The following is a 15,000-nucleotide window of genomic DNA, read 5'->3' as shown; positions in this document are numbered from 1 at the left end:
TCTGGCACTGATGATGTTACCTAGTCCTAGTTGCATGATGAAACCTCTGCAAGTAAACAATCAAGCTCAGAGAGCACAAAGGACCCCACAGTCCCCCTCCTCCTCCTCTCTGCAAACCCCCCTCCCTTCTAGCCCTGATGATATTACCTAGTTGGATCATGAAACGTCTGCAAGAAAACCACCAAACCCAGAGAGCACCAAAGACCCCACTGTTCAACCCTGAGCTAGAGAGATTCTCTGGGTTCAATGTGGATTGGATTGTAGCTTTAGTTTCTAGGCAGAGCTACATTAACTAAGCGTTGTCACCCTACTTCCACTTGAAATTTCAGAAACGGGGGGGGGGCAGGGTCTGTGGTTAGGGTTCTCTGGAAATGGCCAGGAAAGCTTAGGTGCTATGTGAGAAAGGATCAGCTCCTTACAAGGCTGGGCAAGGGAAAAGGTTGCAGGGTTCCTCCTCCGGGGTGGGCTTAGAGTTGACGTCGCAGTAGCTGTCAGCCACCTCCTCGTGAGTGTTTCTGTGCACGCAGCGGAAGATGGGATATTGTGCCCCTGAAAGGAAAAGACAGATAAAGCAAGAAGCTGTGAAAAATCCATTGAATGGAAGACATACAGGTAGCCTTGGATGGGATGAGTCAGTTTCTTCTCCTGCATTCAGTTGAACTCACCCTGAATTTCTATAGATATTCCAGATCAGAAACCATAAATAAGAAAGGAACAGAGAAAGCCCACTAAACATATGCCAAGTCAAACCAATGTCATCTCTCACTCTCTCCCTCCCTTTCTGTTTCTCCCTCTCTCTGTGTCTCTCTTTCTCTCTCTCACTCCCTTCTTCCCTCCCTCTCTGTTTCTTCCTCTCTCTCCGTCTCTCTTTCTCCCTCTCTCCCTCCCTCTCTGTTTCTCCCTCTCTGTCTGTCTCTCTCTTTCTCTCTCTCACTCCCTTCTTCCCTCCCTCTCTGTTTCTTCCTCTCTCTCCGTCTCTCTTTCTCCCTCTCTCCCTCCCTCTCTGTCTCTCTTTCTCTCTCCCTCCCTCTCCCCCTCCCTTTCTGTTTCTCCCTCTCTCTCTGTCTCTCTCTTTCTTTCATTCCCTTCTTCCCTCCCTCTCTTTTTCTCCCTCCCTCTCTCTCTTTCTCTTTCTCTCTCTCCCTCCCTCTCTGTTTCTCTCTGTCTGTCTGTCTGTCTGTCTGTCTGTCTGTCTGTCTGTCTGTCTGTCTGTCTGTCTGTCTCTCTCTCTCTCTCTCTCTCTCTCTCTCGTGTGCTTAATCCAACAAGCGACAAACACATCTCACTGAGTTTCGGCCAACAGCCATGAATTTAATTAAAAGAACAGCTTTTAGGTCATCGTAAATTTCTCTCTAAGAGGCTTTTTTTTTTTTTTTGCTTCTTTGCTGGTTTGGCTGCAAAGGGCTACAGGGCTCTTCCACTCTAGAGTGTGAACCTTTGCTTTAAAAGAAACAACCACCACAACAAAACCTCACACAGTTGGAACCAGTTTTAGTAAGACTGTGAGCAAACCCTGCGAATGCCGTGGGGGCTTTAGTGACCAGCCTATCACATCAGTTTCTGCAGATCTCCCCTAAGTGGGACTAAACGTTACTTCCAAACCATCTACTTGATGCTCAGTTTAAACAACCTTGACTGTTGTTGTGATGCTTCTCTGATAAAGCTATGATTGTTTGCCCTTCTGTTATGGTCGATGGCAAAAGCAAATACATTTGAATTCCTCAGCAATGGAAACCTTTCCCAATCTTTGAAGTAGGATATCGTATATATTTTGTCAAAAAATTGATTTTCCCTTCACAAGGGATAGAGGGAGAAAGGTTTTTTGTTTTTTTTTAAATTTCTCACAGCAGTCCTTGGAACAGATCCCTCTTCCTGAATTTAAACCAGAGAAGGTTCTTTCCATTGCCAATTTCTCCAGGGCAGGAATCTGGACCAAGTTGGATTATCTTCCCAGTCAAAATATGACATGCTCTTGAACCCAGGCCAACTGCAAAGTAGATTTTGACAAAGAGGTTGCAGTTCTCACAAGACAAGGAGGAACCTTGAAGGCTGCAGAACACTTCATTGTACAAGGTGCTCAGTAAAGAGCTGAACTGCAACAACTTGTGGGATGAGTATCACTTCAGAACAGTTGCAGGGCCTACTTAATTAGGTTCAGATTTGACCAGGTTCATATTATCCTACTTTGGACATATGATATGAAGACCCAGCTCTCTGGAGAAGACCCTGATGGTGAGAACAGTAGAAGGAAACAGAAGAAGAGGAGGACCACCAGCAGCAAAGAGGAGAGACTCGGTGGAAGTCGCTTGGAAGTTCTGAAGAACAAGATTGGGGACAGATGGTCAGGGAGAAGTTCTAACTAGGATTAGAGAACAACTCGATAGCAGGCAACCAAGAAATCAATCAAAACTGCCGCATATTATATTAAGAGATGTTGTGGCCCTCCATAGGTTGCAGAACCCACAACTCTCAGAATCTCTCCACATGGGCCACGAAGGCTATGGCTCTTGGAGGTTGTATCTTGGCCACTGATGATCAGCTACAGATTCATGCGTCAGACCCTTGGCATCAGAGAACGAGTGAAGCCAAGCTGTCTATTCAGTGTGTGTTTTATTTTCAATCATCTTGAACTCTCACGAGGTATTTCCCGTGGTTCTTCCATTCACGTTGAGGGTGGGTGGAGTGGGGAGAAAAACTGGCTTTCCTGCTTAGTCCTGAGGGCTGCTTGACACGCCGTGAAAAAAACAGTCCCGATTTACTCACAAAGGAAATGAAAAAGGAAGTTTCTGCCAAAGTCAAATGTAATATATTCAGTGGTGTATTCAACCAGGAAAGCTCTCAGCCTCCTAAAAGCTAACAGGGCTATTCTTCTTCTCCAGAGTGAGTTTACAGAAAATCCGGAAGTTTTTGGCCAGCCTCCACCATTCCTCTTTTGCTACAGTTTCCTCTCTCAGTATGCTGCTTCTATCAGGGCAGTAAATATCCCAGTGGCTAGCAAATCTTGTTTTCACAACCACCAACGTTCCCAGGAATGGTCAGCTGAGGAACTCCAGAAATGGGGCATGATTGGAGAGAGGAAAACCTGCCCAAAGTGTCTTGGGAAGAGGCAGTTAGATCCTCAGCTAAGAAAAATGGAGGAGGACCCGGTCAACGTGAATGGCCTGGACTCAGGAGGGGGGGGGGCTCCTTCACCCCAGGTCTGAAAAAGAAAAATGTTTCTAGGAAGCCCTAAACTTCAGATGGAGTTACACCACTGGGAAACTTTTCCAGCAGAGAATTTCTTGAATTTTTTCCTCCTGAAGTCAACCTTCAGTAACTGAGATGATCTGGAAGGGGAAATGACAGCTGGCACTGGGAGGCCCTGAAGGTGTCCCAAATACTACGAGAGGGAGAACTGCACTATTTTGCTGCCCCAGTCTGGTTGGTCTTCCGTAAGGCTTTAAAAACCTGGCTACATACCCAGGCCTGGGGACCAGAACCTGCTAAGGGTTCTGTTTCTTCACCCTACTGTTAGTTGTTTCACTATCTTGGCTGCTGTTTTGTGTTTCTTTTCTAGCTGTTTTCATTGTTTTAACTATTTTAGAATTCTAGACTTATAAGCCACCCAGAATCGCTTGGCAGAGACGGGGAGTTATAGAAATTGAAAAACAAACGATTCAATAGCTAAATTCTCCACCTCCTTCAAGCCCTCCCAGGGTCAGATCTGTGAGTCCGTCACTACAAACCTTTCCCACAGGTAGCGCTGCATTCAGTTGTTCCAGTTTGTTTCCAGTTATGTTCCCGGCTGCGTCTGGGAGGCTGACCAACTGGGACTTGGTTGTCTGGAACTTGGGAAGGAAATCTTCCAGGCTGACTCATCCCGGGTTGTCTCGGGTGACTGCCTGCCTCCTGATGCAGATCTTTGTCCTGGTAATTCACGGTCTCTGTCACCTCCAGTTGGCCATTGAACGGCTCCCCTAGGCACATGAGGTCAATCACATCACAAGAACAAACATGTATTTCTCAGCCATGAGCCAGTCAGAATACAAAGCCCCGCCCAAAAAAAAGCCTGGAGGACTTGGGGTGACTACATAAGTTCAGAGGTTTCTTGTAGCAGTGAACCCCAAAGCACCAGGATGGTTTGAAAGACGCAAAGGCCATGAACTGTTTAGAAAAAGATATCCTATTTGTCAACCAGGCTGAAATGTTGAACGTTTGTTCTTCGACCAATCTTGCAATAGCACAGAGCATTCAGTTAAAGCATCCTGGTGTGAATAAAACTGAAGCAACAATGGGAAACGGGCCAAGCTAAATAGCTGGAAATTAAGGGAAGAAAAATTGGTGTGAGGGGAAAAAAATGCATTCTTTATTCTCCCCAAAAATTTGGTGAAAAGGTATTTTATGAAAATACCCTGAGACTTTGGGTAGAATAAAAAAAAAAATAGGCTTTCCCCCTCATTCTATTCCCCCCCTTATTTTCCATGAATAAAATCTGTTTTATCTATAAAGATACCCTTCCTTTTGCATGTAGAGAACTGTGAAGAAATGTCCAGAAAGACCACATAATAACCTTTCAGAAGCATTTAATTCTCTAAAGGAGTGAAGGTGAAACAAACAAACAAATAATCTTTGAAAAGCTAAAGAAACCAAACCTGGTAATTTGAGCAGGTAGATGAGCCTCTCAAATAATCTTTTGATAAAGCTATCAAGTTTGGGGTACCCTAAAAGCAACGATGTGATATCTATGGAGATTCTCCGTCATCCAGGTCACAGTTGTCCCAAAGGGGCTTTTTCAAAAGGCAGCTGGACTTTCTTCGTTTTTCCTTGAAGACATTTCGCTTCTTGGATGAGGAGCGAAACGTCTTCAAGGAAAAAACAAAGTCCAGTTGCCTTTTGAAGTAGCCCCTTTGGGACAAATGTGATGCTTTGCTTTCAAAGATAGTTTTACTGGATGCATCAGAGAGAACCATTTCCTGCCATTGAAAGGATGGAAAAATGCCTTGTTTAAGAAGTCCCTGCCAATCAAGAGAAAGTCATCAGATTGGTTGAGGAAATCACCGCATTCTTACCTGGCCGTCTGTGAAGAGGCACCTGAGAACTGATGGTGTTGGGACCTGGAATAATGTACTCATAATGTATACCTGGATTGGGCTGTTGATGAATCATCTGTGGAAGGAAGAAGAACCTTTGAGTTCATTGAGTTGACTCTGATGTACAAACCCAGTTCACCCCACCAGCTGGACCAGATCAGGAAACCCACTCCACAGAAAGACTTAAACTACAGGTAAACCTTGTTTAGCAACCACAGTTGGGACTGGACACTTGGTTGTTAAGCAAAACGGTCATTCAATGTTCTTAGGGACATTAAGTCCATAAAAAGAAGTGGCTTTATTCATCTCCACATTTTTCTGTCCCCCCTCAAGTTCAGAAATGTTCAGCATGTAAGTTTAATAACTAAAATAAAATAAAAAAATAAATTTACCCATCAGAGACAAGGTTATAAATAAATAAACGTGCACACCTGCCGGCTCAGGTCTCTGACTTCCTTCTCAACCTATCCAGATGGAAAATTAACTTTAAAAACTATTTTATCCGGGAGTAAAAAACTTCTAATGGTTAAGGGTGGTTCCTCTGGTTCAATAAAGAAATGATATTATTATCTGAAATCTTTGGTTCTTACATAGACATCCAAGATTTCATTGGTTGGGCCCTCTGCTAAAAAGGATTCCCCGGCAGTACTTGAGATCTCGTTGGGCCGTTTATAGATGAATATCGTTCCTCCTCCCTCGTATCTCCCAGGTCGATCAATTGCCCAATTCCCGTTGATAATGGCACGTCCTGATCGACTCCGTAGTGCTGTAGGAAGAACCAGGTGAAAACAACGAAAGAAAGAAAAAGAAAGTAAAGTATTAAAGAAAGTAATAATGAACAGCCAGGTGGACAGTTACAGCGGTGAGGAGTGTCCCATTGGGAGACCTTGAAGCACAAATTAGTAGTAGATGGTCATGGAGAAAATCCCTCCCTGTGGTTGTGAGGATTCATATGTCATAATCATGAGCCACAATCTTTCAGGTAGAGTAGATGTTTGACCTTAGTAAGATTAACCGTTCAAGGATCTGCTTGTTGTCCTTAATATCTACTATCATCCCTTGTGAACTGTCCATGGTACTGACACTTTACCATTTCTACTGTTTTTAGCTTTGCCTTCTTCTGTTCCACAAGGCTAGATCCAATTATTTCTTGGATGGAGGGCACTTACAGGGAAAGGCAAATCTATTGAACTGATTTGCCCAGTATCTCAAATCTTTCTCTTTAAATACGTAGCTCCGCTTAACTTTGCACAACTCTACCTATTTCCCCAGGAAGCTTCTCATCATGATATGAGATTATGGATCTCAGCATGTATGCATTTCTTGATGGGTCATTGATAAAATTTCTCCATTTCAGCACAGGGATTTCAATGGTGCAGGGACAGCTACAGGTGGACCATGGATGATCCTTCCATCATTGTCGTAGCTGAACCGGGACTCAGATAAAAAAGAGAAAATAGAAGCACAACCATATTGGTACAACAGATACTATGCAAGGAAAATGTTTTGAGTCCGCTCAGTAAAACTATAAATATTTCTGCTTGCAGGTCTCAAAGGTTTTTCTCAATTAGTCTTTCTAAGGCCACATTCCTTTAAACTGAATCACTTCTTAGTGAAAGTTGAAATAAATCTTTGGGCATTTCTGGTGATAAACTGAATCTCTGGATGATAAAATCGTGAACTAAAACTCTCTTCTATATACCTCAGTCTCTGACATGGGGAAAACAGCATCTTTCATCTATAGGATAAACCCATAGCCATATTTCTTGTTTCTTCTAATTTTATGTTAGGAAAGGAGGAATAGCATATTTTCCAGGGCAGGGATTATTACCTGCAAATTGCCAGTTATGTTCAGTGCAGTGGCAAGCCTTTTAAATCGATACTAGATACATAGCGACATGTGTATGCATGCATATGCAGCCATAATTCAAAAATTAATAATGAAATTGTGCAGAGATGTTCTGTATCTGAAAGCCAGAACATAGGTCAACATCTGGTTGTGTAGTCTTCACAAATTAAGCTTGTCAACAGCAATCAGCAAATGGTTCTCTTCAAATATTTGGATCTGAAGTTCATTTGAGACAGACATAGGGGGAAAAGAGTGGGAAGAAATAAGGATTTCTCTGAACTTGTGTTGAATGGCATGAGAAGGTCTCCAGATTCCACCAGAAGTAAAACTATCTCTAGATACTTCTCACCTCCCTTCCTTAATTCTCCTTTTGAGATCTCCCTGCATCACTCAGCCCGCAACTTTCCCTTCGCTTGTTAGGCTTCCAAAATTCATTCCATTTGAATTACAAGTTGATGTTTCCCAGAAAAGCAGATCTTGAGGCATAAAGTAGCATGAACAAACTTGAATTGTGCAATCTTAGAATCGTGCAAGCGATGGTATTCCCCAAGAGTCTCTATGGAAACCAAAATTGGACTTTGTTAAAGTGGGGATGGAAAGATTATTGATGCCTTTGAACTTTGAACTTGGACCCCAGATTCCTGAAAATACCATGGACAGCCAAGGAAACCATCTCCCCACCTTTGCTCTGGCTCGGTTTTAAATCCTCTGAGCTGCACAGAAAAATGGGTGATGAGAATGAAATGTTCTGTAATTGATAGAATAATGACTGCCGGGGCACAGAAATCCTTTGTTGTCAATCACTCTCTCCCAGCACTGCATCACGGCCTTCCCACCCTTAGGCTAAAATATTCTTGCTTATTTGGGCAAATATATTTGTTTATCTATTTTTTTTTTAATCGAAAGCTTTCTTAAACTGCTGTTGTATTCCGCGTTGTTACCGATTGCTTTGTGTTGTGCATTCTTCGGGAATATGGAAAAATTTAACTCGGACTCAAATCGCAAACTCAAAACCAAGCCACGGTCTGAACGTGACCCCAACATTCTTCAACTTACGCACCCAGAGAGGGGGGTGCGCTTGCCCTTGAAACCGGCACTTTTCAGAATTTGGTGATTACACGAAAGAAATGCTTGCCATACAGAGACAAATAAGGTGTTGAAAGCTTGGTGAGGCGAGAGCAACAAACACCATAGAGGAGGGCTTTGTCCCTTAGCAGATTAAATTATCATCAGGTTCTTCCTTGTTGCTTAAACACTGGCTTTCCAGTGAGTGAATCAGCAGGACGTTTCTGAAAACCTACCCTTCACCACCCATTCTAGGAAAACCCGCCGATTTCTTGAGAAACGCAACGTCTGCATTGTTTGGAAATGGGCTTTTGAGAGAGAAAGACGTTTTTTAAAATTCCCTTTATGAATGGGAAGCTGCCGAGGCGGGAGGGGGAAATGATATTTGAACAGCATGAGAACTATTCAAGGGGCAGACCATTGTCTGTCTGGCACATTGAGTGGTAAAACTGCTAAACCCTGCAAAACGGAGAATTCCCATTTCACACTGTTCAAATTGAAACCCTCCATGAGTTTTTACGCTGGGGAGAAGGGGAAATGTTGAATAACGTATTCTCTTTTCCCTGTTACAGCAGTAACCATGCTGGGGAAAAGACGGGTTGAATTTTCAAACTGTAAGCCCGATTTGCAATGAGGGAGGAGACAGGCTGAATGCTTAGAATGTGGCAAACTCTCTTCCGAAGAGAGGTAGCCAATGAATTCAGCAAACTCCCAATAAAGCTTTCTGCAATATTGGTGTTAATAAATACTAGTAATCTTCAATTTATGGCCACAATGGGGATCAGAATTTCACATTGCTAAGCAGGGCGGTTATTAAGTGATTTTATTTTACGAAAGTTCATCCTTGTCCATTACCTTCAAAATGTTCTCTGGACCTTCATTTCCACCCAAAATATGCTTACTACATATTTGTTACACAAGAAGACAATAGTCTGAATCTGCTTTGGAAATCCCTGAAATATTTGTTGACTAAGCTTCATCCTTTCCTCTTCAAGGAACTCTTAGTCCTGTCCTGACAACATCTGATTTCTGAGCATCAGGAAAAGCAAGGAAAGGCACCCCGACATAAAAACAATGGAAGGGATAGAGGTGATCTTTTAAGGATGACTCCTAAGCAGACTGAGGCATATGGATTTCTGATTTGGTCACTTAATCCAAATAAATTCACAGGCTGCGCTGGGACCGAGGGACTTGGCTGATGCCTCTCCAACTCTGAAACATGTTCCGAGTTGGGTCTTAAAAATATTTGCAAAGAAAAATGTCTGTTTCACTGAATGAAATGCAGTCCATTTTTGGAACCTGGGAGTTTCTTCTGAGAGCTGCTTGAGAGGACCAGCACTAAAAAGGGATGGTCTACTTGGACAATCTACAACTGACTAGCCCGGGAAGAAACTGAATCTGGATGAGGTCATGACCAAAACTCAGGAATGAGGATGAGGAAAAACTAGGCGAGATGCATCTTATGGGAAACATGGTGGTGGCATTATTCAAGAAGAAGAAGGAAGACGAAGAGGAGGAGAGAACTTATTGAGCCAACATTGACACATCACTCTGTCTTAGGTCAACCCTAGCAACCTCCAAGGAATAGCAGGACATTTGGAGGTAGGGGAAGTTATCACTTGTATACCTTCTTCTCTCCAGGATCTACAGTTCCATGGTAGCTCCTATTCTGAGAACCACAATTCAACCCAGATGGAGGATACCAGACAGGGCAAACTGTCCCTGAACATCATTAAAGTTTCATTAAAGTTTCAGGTTGTCTACAAGGGATCATAAAAAAAAAAGCTAACTGAAAATGAGTCAGGACTCAAAAGCTGCATTTAGGTGAAGCCAAATGGTCAAATCCAATTAAATGTAGCTCTATTTTTAAACTGTAATCAAGCCGTTAAAAAAAGCTAACTTAATTGAAGTCTTTATCCGTAGGATGCAATATTACTTCTCCTGCAAGGTTTCTCTAAAGAAAAAAAAAGAAAAAAGTCCCTTGATCTCAAATCAGTCGCCTTGCCTCGTTACATAATTCAAGGGAAGAGCTTAAGAAATTCAAAAGAAGGATTAAAGTGTTTTTATTGAGAATGTAAAGAGTCACAGTAAGGTTGGACACAGTCAAAGTGGGATTTAGCATACAAATTAAGAGTTTAGTTGGCACATCCCTGATGCCCTCAGAAAGTTTTTTCTAACTGCTTCCCATATTTAGAGTTCCTTCAAAGTTTTGAGAGCTATAAAGTTTCTCCCATGTCATACATTTGGGCCACAAGCTGTTTTATTTCTCCATGGAACTCCACTGTCTCCAGATCTGTTATTTGGAGACTAATTTGAGTATAGTTTGCCATATTCCCAAGAGACTGGATTTAGTCCACTTATTATTCTCAGTAGAACCACAGCTTGGTGCCAGATCACAATGGCTTGAAATAGGTCTGCTGATCTTCAGACAGCCTCAAACAAATCAACCCAGAGATCTTACTCAAGACCCAAATTGTCCTACTTCAGAGACATTAAGTGAAGATAGAAAAGGCTGTAATACTAGGAAAGGTGAAGGAAAGAGAAGAAGAGGATGACCAATAGCCATATAGATGGACAGTAGCGATGGGTGGGACAATGTGTCCTGGAGAAAATCAGTTTATTAGGTTAAGAACTGACAATGACTCAATGGCACAAACCAATCAATCAATTATAGAACACATCTTGAGAACCAATGCAGACCCCACAGCAAAGTCACTAATGTATCCCCTTCCTCCTCTAAGTTGCTTCCAGTATGAAGTATTGCTCTCATTCTTCTAGTTATCGATCAGTAATCAAGACAGATAGCTTCCAGCGCCAGATCTTGACACCAAAACAAACACAGGCCAGTGTTTTGTCAAGGCCTGAGTCAATATTAATTGTAGGGTTCCAGATTTCTTTGGGAGAGTTTTAACCTGATTGTCTTTTTCATTGCTTTGGGCTTGGCACAAGATGCTCTGAGTTCCATCACATTAATAGTAAAAATGAGATAATTGTCTTTGCAAATAAAGGCTGGGCCTTTTGCATGCTTTTATTAAGTATTTCAAACCTTTCTGGTAATAAAGCATGGAATTTCTCAGACGGAGAGAACAAAACCTGCCATGTTCTGTTGCAGAAGCCAACGCTGAAATAGGGAGAGGTTAAAATTACCAGCTAATAGCCTGCATGATTAAAGGTTGCAGGGGACAAAAGGGGGTTGCAGAAAACTGATCTTTTAATCGTGTTGGCAACTTCTGAGGAAGAAAGATAAGGGAAGAACGGTGAATAAAATTTGAGAACACACAAGCTGGGTTTTTAACTGTTCTTCTCCCCAGAAACTGAGGAAACTGTCTTTAATTGACTCTCTAACCCAATATTGTAAGTTCATTGGCAAAAGTTCTCCAATTATTTGTTACAGGAAGAAGGCAAAGAAAGAAATCCATGTTCGCAGTTTAGAAACATCATTGTTTCCCACATAACCCAAATCTGATTTAGATTAAGAGAACTGATATGAATTAAGAAATCTCAAAGAAATCTGATATGAATTAAGAGCCTCACTGGAACACATCAATGCAGTCCACCCCAATTATTTTGCTGCATGAAAATAATACAAGAAAGCACACCCTCCACGTTCAAAATGTATGTTGGCTGCAGGAGTTAATTGTAATTCTGCGTAGGCTTTCACACAAGCCAGAAATACAACTCCTGGCTTTTCCAAATGTATTCTTCACACAGCAGAAATAGGTTTAGCTTGTGCATCAATCATGCACAAGATTGAGTCATTCTTTTGCACTAGCAATGGGATCCCGCAGCATTGGGAACAATGGTGAAGCTTGGTTTGGCTCACTACTTGAGCTTGATCATTACGAAAAGGGAATCAAGAATGGAATCTCTTGGCCAAGAAGATCAATGTTTCTCTAAAAGTCCTGATGAGGATTTACTTGAAACTTTGGTGGAACCCAAACCTAGATTTCTAATTTCAGTTTTCATTCAACCAACTAATAAAGGATGGAGATGTGTTCTGATCTACAACACCTAGTTGGGCTGGACCTTTCAGATCCAGATTGAAAGAGTTTGATGGAATAGTATTGGAGGTGACCTTTTTTGGATGATTTGATATCTTTTCCTCCAATTCTCCTTGATTGTTATGTGTCCTACATATCCAGTTGCCAGTTCCTTCACTTTTCCAAGTTCTAAGAACCTTTATTTGATTTTTGCATGCCTTCTCCTACCACAAACAGATACCCTGCTGACTTTACATACATATACATGAGAGCTGGCTGATCAAAATATACAAGGGTTGTGAGTAGTAGGTCTACTGTGGCCAAAAAAGAAACCTGAAACTCATTGATGTTTTCCAACTAAACAGTCAACCAATGATCCTCTCCCCAAGGACAAATACTCCGTTTTGTTGGAATGTGCTGCTTTGTGCACTGCTTGCTCCTTGTAACTATAGATTTGCATTCAAAGGTTCCGTTCTGCTTTTATTCATCATTTCTTTCAAGGGAAATATTTCAAAATGGAGAAGGAAGACAGGGAGAAACATGACAAAGTGCTAAGCAGATGCCGGCTGCAAGAGGTAATTGTGATACAACGTAGGGTCTCGCCCAAGATAAAAATATAGCTCTAGGCTTTTTCCAAATGCCTTCTTTACACAGCAGAAATAACTTTAGCTTGCTCATTAATCAAAGTTGTGGGCTTTTTCCCACAATCATTTTAGTGCTGACTCCTTAGCATGTGCTTAGCAAATAATTCATCCAAATACTGAACTTAGCTCATGCCTAAATAAAACTGAACCAACAATATTAATAGCTTTTCACACAATTCTTTTCCTTGTCTTTTTTCTTTAAATAGCAGTATCAAAAAATCATTTCTGCATTTGGAAGTAGATATTCTATATATCTGCAACACAAACTATACAGTGCAATACGCTTCAAAGAGAGTCAGTTCAATATAATAGTTATGGTACCTGGCTAGAAACCAGGAGATGGTGAATTCTAGTTCCTCCTTAGGCACAAAGCCAGCAGAGTGCCTTTGGGCCAGTGATGCCTAAATCTCAGCTTTTAAAAATGCATTTTTACCTCCTTTTGACAGATGAGGAAAGATTTAGCTTTTGGTGAAAAAAGAACAATCCTTGGTGTTAATTTTATGGTCTGTTTCAAATTAATGAAGCATTGATCGGATAGCTTAAAGGATGTTATCTCAGGTGCTGAATAATCAACCCCTTGCTTTCAGACAACAAAATGTGTTGGCTAAGTTACCACATGCAGGAACACATCTTACTGATGTGTTACTTTGTTTATTCCACTCCACCTTTGGTGGAGACGGGACTTTGAACACATCAAACCAAAGCTAACAATACAGCCTCCAAACTGAGCACTGAGATCAAACAAACCACAAAGTCCTAAACCGATTCAAGTATCACATCCAATCCACTCCTAAACCTAGCAAGACAAACACAGAAACTGAGCTTAACGTTACGTTTAGAGAAACAATAACATCCAAATCACAGGATTCCTCCTGCTTGTTAAACAATGAACTGGCATCGGAGATCTGCCCAACACATGACCTGCCACAAGGCAGAGGCAATCAATACACTGCACAATGCAGCAGAGATACGTAACCCATGGGGCAGAAGATATTGTTGGACTACAGTTCCCATCACCCTTGCAGGAACTGCCTTGGATGGTGGGAGTTGGAGTTTAGTAACATGCGGAGCTATGCAATTTGGAGTAGGGCATAGGAATATGAGAATGGAGAACGTTCAGGTTTTTTTCATTGGGTTGGGGGAGCCTAGCCAAAAACTATTCTACAAACACGGAGAAGACATTTAACGGGTTTGGGGGTTTTTTGCAAAAAAGGTGCCATTGGTGAATTAATGTGAATCCACATTAAAGCAAGGATGGTAGATATCAGTGACATCTCTGATTGAAGGGGAATCATCATCCATCTGTCATAATTGGTCCAACTGTTGAATGGCTTTGCCTTCCTAGAATTTTAATCTATTATCTTGTGTCCTGTACTCTGGGATAATCAAGAGCAGATTGTGACACCCCTTCAGACAATTGACAAATATGATCATCTCAAGGCTAAACTTACCCTTAACTAGATAGTCAACTAGTTGACTACTAGTTGGCCCAAAATGAGAAGGCTCCCTAGCTAAAGACGTTGGGAGCTAGCTCTGAACCAGAAGGAATTAAAAGACTGGGAACTTGTAAAAAGGTAATGGTGGGCATTTCTTATAATGTTCCTTTTTAGGACTTGCCTCAAACTGAACATACCATGCCATTTTCATGGGCAGAAAAATAGCAACATTCCTGTTCTAAAAAAGAATCACACTCGTTGGCATGCCTGGGAAGAAAACCCACACACAGTTTCTCAGGGCTTTTCAATCCCTAGAGTTTCACAGCTTGGCTTGTACCAATGTTTTGAAGACCTGTCTGCACCAGATCAATCTCCCAGTGTTGAAGTTTCCCAAAACTACTGCTCCATCCTGCTAACTACCAGACATTTTGCTTACATCAGAAGCAAAGCATATTTCCTGTTTTCATACATGGCCGTCTAGGTAGCAACTACGTCACCGCTGTATTTCAGACAAAGTAGATGAAAACAGGAGCAGTAGAGTGACTAGGGAGAGTGATGTAAAGAGGTCAACTTTGGAGTTCAAACATACTGTCACAAAAGACACATCAAAAAGCTTTCTTACAAAAAACAAAAATACCCAGAAGATGAACTGATTGCACAGATCAATTTTCAGGTCCTCCACTTCTAGTTCATCTCATATTTTAACTCATACATCATCTTGGGCTTCACCTCATATTCCTTATTATTGTTCCTGAGCATTCACTCAATGGTTCAATTTCCACCCGTAAGTGATCTCATGAGCTTTGTTTGGACTGATGTCCTTTCCAGGAAGAAACAATCTTCCTAGAAGGTTTCATTCAACAAACAATGTTGCACTCTTCTCAAACCAACATAGGCTGACTCTCTTTTTTGCTTTTATGCCTCCTCCTCCTCCTCCTCCTCCTCCTCCTCCTCCTC

At 41.7% G+C, this 15,000-nt stretch overlaps 1 protein-coding gene across 1 annotated transcript in view; it reads right to left on the bottom strand.

Annotated features, from left to right (window-relative positions):
- THSD4 (thrombospondin type 1 domain containing 4) overlaps positions 1-15,000 on the bottom strand; it is a 121,855-nt gene that overhangs the window by 16,612 nt on the left and 90,243 nt on the right. Inside the window, exons 9-12 of the mRNA XM_029285324.1 lie at positions 5,660-5,835; positions 5,049-5,145; positions 3,726-3,956; positions 420-549 (exon numbers count right to left, since the gene is read on the bottom strand). Of these exons, the coding sequence (XP_029141157.1) occupies positions 420-549; positions 3,726-3,956; positions 5,049-5,145; positions 5,660-5,835 (634 nt within the window). The remainder of the gene's footprint in view (positions 1-419; positions 550-3,725; positions 3,957-5,048; positions 5,146-5,659; positions 5,836-15,000) is intronic.

The sequence above is a fragment of the Protobothrops mucrosquamatus genome, unplaced genomic scaffold (assembly GCF_001527695.2).
Source record: "Protobothrops mucrosquamatus isolate PMUCROS unplaced genomic scaffold, P.Mucros_1.0 scaffold1508, whole genome shotgun sequence".
Taxonomy (NCBI): domain Eukaryota; kingdom Metazoa; phylum Chordata; class Lepidosauria; order Squamata; family Viperidae; genus Protobothrops; species Protobothrops mucrosquamatus.
This window is presented reverse-complemented; position numbering and strand designations above follow the sequence as displayed.